Source organism: Morone saxatilis, unplaced genomic scaffold, assembly GCF_004916995.1.
Source record: "Morone saxatilis isolate NCDOM2014 unplaced genomic scaffold, NCSU_SB_2.0 Contig4, whole genome shotgun sequence".
NCBI classification, from domain to species: Eukaryota; Metazoa; Chordata; class Actinopteri; family Moronidae; genus Morone; species Morone saxatilis.
This window is the reverse complement of record NW_023339984.1, coordinates 6554082-6559349: the sequence shown is the minus strand read 5'-3', so window position 1 is coordinate 6559349 and position 5268 is coordinate 6554082. Positions and strand designations below refer to the sequence as shown.

General features: G+C 40.4%; 1 protein-coding gene across 1 annotated transcript; it reads left to right on the top strand.

The window, feature by feature from the left end:
* Positions 1–2169: 2169 nt before the first annotated feature.
* Positions 2170–4740, top strand: LOC118338110 (DNA damage-inducible transcript 4-like protein). Its single transcript, XM_035675318.1, has 3 exons — positions 2170–2331; positions 2596–2745; positions 3230–4740. The coding sequence occupies exons 2-3, from the start codon at positions 2655–2657 to the stop codon at positions 3718–3720; spliced, it is 582 nt and encodes a 193-aa protein (XP_035531211.1). The 5' UTR covers positions 2170–2331; positions 2596–2654; the 3' UTR covers positions 3721–4740.
* The last annotated feature ends 528 nt before the right edge of the window (positions 4741–5268 follow it).

Genomic DNA, 5268 nt, shown 5'->3' with positions numbered 1-5268 from the left:
AAACAGCCTGAGTCTGCCACTGGATGGAGTAACATTGCTCACTTCATTGCCCTGAATTTATTGCTCTATATATGATTATATGCCTCTGCTGTAGACATTGCGGTAATCAGTGCACGTCTGCAAAACTTTATTTTAACCCAGGCTGCACAGTTAACCCACATTGTGGCAAATTATGACAGCATCTGCAGATAAGACCTAGACACTATAGGGACAGGTTTCAGGCTGTGTCTGCTATAAGTGTTTTTTATTCTCCTCACAGCAAATGTTGACTAAAATGTTTCAGTGAAACTCACCCTCAAGAATCAAGGTATTTATAGGATATAAAAGTATTGATACTATTTTCAGCTTTACTTGGCTGATCTGCATTCAGAAGCTATTTTAAACACTTAACGAGTCTTTTCCTGCTTGTTAAGTTTTTACGATACACTGTACAATGTGGGCTACTGAATAATAGCTTTCTCAGCAACATAGTGACCTTGTATATTCAACATGAATTTAGGTCAAAACCTCATTAAAACCACTGTCACAGCTGATGCTATGCAGTTTCTGATGTGTGGTCTCAGCTCCTGGTTTAGAAATGTTTCATGTCTTTGTCATCTATGCATACATTGTAGCTGATGAATGATCAAATAGCCAATATTGCTTTAATTATTTTCTGACCCTTAATTTGCACAATATTATCCCCTGCTAATATCAAAGTCTTTTGAACAAAACCTAAACAAAAGCTTTGATTATCGAGCAGTTTACACAGTGTATGCTTGCATCCACAAAGGCAGTAACACTAGCGAAAGCATGTGACTTTTTTTCTGAGGCATATCTAGTTCTCCCCATGTGACTGGAGGACAGCTCTCTCTCTCTCTCCCTCCCTCTAGTCCACTGGATTCCATTACCCTTTAGCCAGCAGAGCTGCTGGGGGTGAGAGGGCCAGATCCAGTTACTGGGAGAAAATGTCTGTTGAGACAGTGTATGATGAGGGATAAACTGCTGATGAGCTGAACAACTGTGCTCACTGTTTTACCTGCCAAATGTACACACTCATACAAATACAGTAAGATGAGACATTTTGGTTCAGTGAGTGTGGTCAAGCAGGGGCTTCCTCCTTCCTGATGGTCAGACCACAGATGTCGGTTTTGATTTGTTTTGGACATCCATCTGCAAGAATGTTTTCCTAATTTTGCACACAATTGCATACCAATCGGAGGTGAAAGCCACTCATTCATTCTCTGAACTCCATAATTTGTGGGGTTTTTTAAATAGCAATCACTAATAATGCTTCATTTTGCTGCAGACCCCTGGACCCTCTTGGATTGGCATGTGAGGGTTCCACAGCACTGCTATTGAGGTCAAGCAAAGAAACTCTATATTCATGCTTCTGTCTCTTATTCCAAGACCAGTACTGTGTTTGAATATGTCCATTCTGTTGGAAATGTAGATTTTTCAATAATTATATATATTATATATTTTATATATATATATATAATACAGGATTTTTCCTTTTCAATATTTTTTTGTTAAAATTGGAATAAATACAACATTTTATTTTATGGGTTAGTTGTCTAATCAAAGGTGTAGGTATGAACTGTGAACTCCAACTCAAAAAAAATTATTTACATTTATCGGCACACTGTCAAAGCCTCATGGGAGATGTAGTTGTTGAATACTAATTGATAATAATAACTGTTATCTTTGCATAGAGACTATTTTAATAATTGTGTGGAATGTGAACGAACATCAACAGTTTTTTCACGAGATATGACCAATATGATACAATCATATATTTCACTTAAAACCAAGTTTTAAAGTTGGGTAAACCCTAATTTGGACAGCGTGTTTGCCATTCTTAGCTAGGTTTTGGTCAACTTGATAGTGTCAATATTATAAAATGTGTAATATGACTCCTAACAGGTAGATGATCCCCTGTGTGCAAATAAAAAACAGGTTTGGGATGGATTAACCCCACAAAAAGCTAACGCCGAACCTGCGTCCACAGGTTACAGCCAGGATTTTACTTTACCTCACCCATGTAGCAACACAAATATTCCCTCCCCAAGCATTGGTCAATTATTTAATTTTAACATGATTTCGCAGCCAATCAGGGAAGAGCAGCGTTGTACGTCGAGAGGCGTGTTCTGATTGGTCAAACCCTCGAGTCAGCTGAGAAGCAGTAATGTATAAATGATCCTCAGAAGTTTTTGCCTGCTACAGTGTGTGTGTGTGTCTGTGTGTGTGTCAGTGTGGGAGGAAAAGAAAAAAAAAAACGGCGTGCGAGTGTGAATTTATTTATGAGAAACCGTTTAAAACTGAATTATTTTGCACTAAATAATATTTAAGGTAAGTTCTTTGATATTCAGAAGAAATGGCTGTTAGCTAGAAATGAATGGCTAAAGCAGTGCGAGCTAAACTTCTGTTCAGTGGAGGGCGGATAAGTGAAGGGTTGTCGTGCTAATAGCTACATTTTGACAGTTTGAAGCGATTGGGTACCGTAGCTACCTTAATGAGCCACCTGTCTCTTGTTGGGCTGAATACAACCCGCCTCGACTGTTGCACTGACGCTTCTTCTTTTTCTTTTCTTCTTCTTCTGACGCCGTTTTTCAGGCAGCTTTGCTATAACTACAGGAAAACAGCCCACTCCTGGAGAACCCAACACTGTCACCATGGTTGCTACCAGCACATTAAAGACCAAAAGCAGCGAATGTATCTCAGAATTGGTTGACCGGAGATACGACCAGGCGTGCATTGAGAAAGGTACTGGCTTTTTCTGTGTGTGTTTTTTTTTTTTTTTGTCTGTGTAGATAACCTGCTGGTTGCTGGATACTTCCCAGTTGTGTGCTTGTTTATCCCTGTGTGCTGCATGGCTGCAGCATTGGAGGGGGGCGGGGAGAGGGAAGTCAACAGAGGATGAAGTCATCCCTTCAGCCTGTCTGCACAACAGCAGCCTGTACTAGCTGTAATGGCAAATCTAACAGGATTCTTCTTTCCTGAGCTGAATTATTGTATTGCAAATGCTGTACTATGATTGGTTTGATTCCTGTCTAAGGTTTAGGACAGTTTAGCAGTCTGTGATGTTTATTCTTTCTTTTCAAATGTGAGTTTGAAACACACTGCAACCACTCCTACATTTGTGGTCAAAACTGAAGGAAAAACCTAGATTTGATTTGTGCATGCTGGCATCTTACAATAAGTATGCTGGCATTGATCCCTAAATGTTGAACTTGCATTGTTTCCCCAGAACTGGATTTCTGGGATCACTGTTTAGCTGAGCCCCAGAGGAATGCAGATGTCACTGAGGACAGAACTTGTCAACAGCTGGCCAAGATGTTCGAAAACTGCCTGTCACGAGCCAAGAAGACGACGCTGCACTGCTCCTCTGTGCTGGTACCAGAGAACCTCACGCGGAGAATAGCTCGAGAAGTCCTGCGGCTGGCATCTTGCGAGCCCTGCGGCCTGCGTGGCTGTGTCCTCTACGTCCACCTGGAGCTGGACAAGGGCTGCAAGCGGCTGGAGCGCATCGTGTACGATGCCACTGTGGTGCCCACATTTGAGCTGACTCTTGTGTTCAAACAGGATGGCACCGCCTGGCCCAGCCTAAGGGACTTCCTTTTTATGGGAACCTGCTTTGCCCCGACTTTTAGGCACGTACTTAAACTAAGCCCCGGTTTCCGGCTTGTAAAGAAAAAACTGTACTCCTCCTCGGCTGGTACCGTGGTAGAGGAGTGCTGAACTATGGGAGGGACTAAAAGTGGGATATCGGGTTTCCTGTGGGTAAATGCACTTCTGCCCAAATGTAAATGATACTCCAGCGGTGTCATATTTTCTACAGTGTTTTTGTACAATATAGTTTGTCCGTTCAACTATTAGTAGCCAGTCGGTTCAGCTTAGAGCAAGGGATATAAAGTTAAAAGCTTATGCATAATTGAGCCTGATAGTTCTGGGTTTGGCTTCAGTGTTTCTAAAAGTACTGTTTGTTTTCTTTTTATCAGCAAAATTGTAATATTCTGGGTGTTTGGGTTTTTTGTTTAGTTTTTTTCTAATCAGAGCATTTGTTGCTCAAACACAACTTTAAATTGTACATTTTGCCGATGAATGTAAAAACCATGTTCACATCAACATGTTGGAGAGGGACATACTGTGGGTACACTTTTGTTAAAGACACTAGCCACTTTGTTGATGCATCTGCCTGTTTCCAGATCCAATGAATGTGTTCAGCAGCAGTAAACACACCTAGGCTTGAATAGGAGACTTAAACTTAGTCTTTTGGGGCCATATGTAGCTAGTTGTGTAATGCTGTATTTAGGGCTGTGGATGTTTTTAAGACTGAATGTCCTGTGAAGATGCTGCTGTCGTGGTGTGGGCTTCTCGCACTAGGGCAATGTTGATGCCTTAAATGTCATAGAAATGCAATTTCTTTTTTTTCTTTTTCACTTTGATCACAGCTATGTGTATGTGTAGTGTAAGTGTTTTATTACATTTTTGTTTTTATACCCTCTCCCATACAGACACGCCTTTTCAATGCAGAGCCTTTATAGATCATTAAAAGGATGGTTCACCCAAACAGTATTTGTTTTTACATAATTTGTTAACCGGGACGTGTAAAGAAATTACTGGAGGTCCAGCTAGTAATTGGTGAATGAATTCCCTTCAGTTTTTATTTGTATTTTTTTTATTTTTTAATGCCATTTCAAACTTCCTGCTAAAGGAAACCAGATCTTGTCTATTAGACAATAAAACATTTAAACCCTACTTTACGTTTCATTCAGTGACGTTTGTTCAGTCTGAATAATTTGTTTGTTCAGCAGTCACAGAACATTACTGTGCATATTCTAGAGCCATGACCAAGCCTGCTAAGCCTGCAGTGGGCAGGCAACAGTGGGACAATGCAGGCTTTTTAAACAGAACAAGCACAACAAGATCTCTACAAGAATGTGATGTGTTTATTATGCGAGGCTAGTATGAGACAAGCATGACCTCATACAAGTCATCAGCAGTCACTGTAGAACCACTTTATAGGCATCATAATGTAGGTTATTTGCCACAACTTGCATAGAAACATACTTTTATCACTCCAACTATCATTTTATGAGTCCTTGCACTTTATTAGCAATATTTTATGATCCCATTTGCTTCCTATGGGTCTACTAAGAAACATTGTCTGGTCAAGATTGCAAATAAGTAGCACAGTTTATGTGCACACACACTGTAGCTGTAGCTGTTAATATAAGCACATCAGCTGCTTGTTGTGCAAACCTGCAGAGTTTGTGTGACATTTCT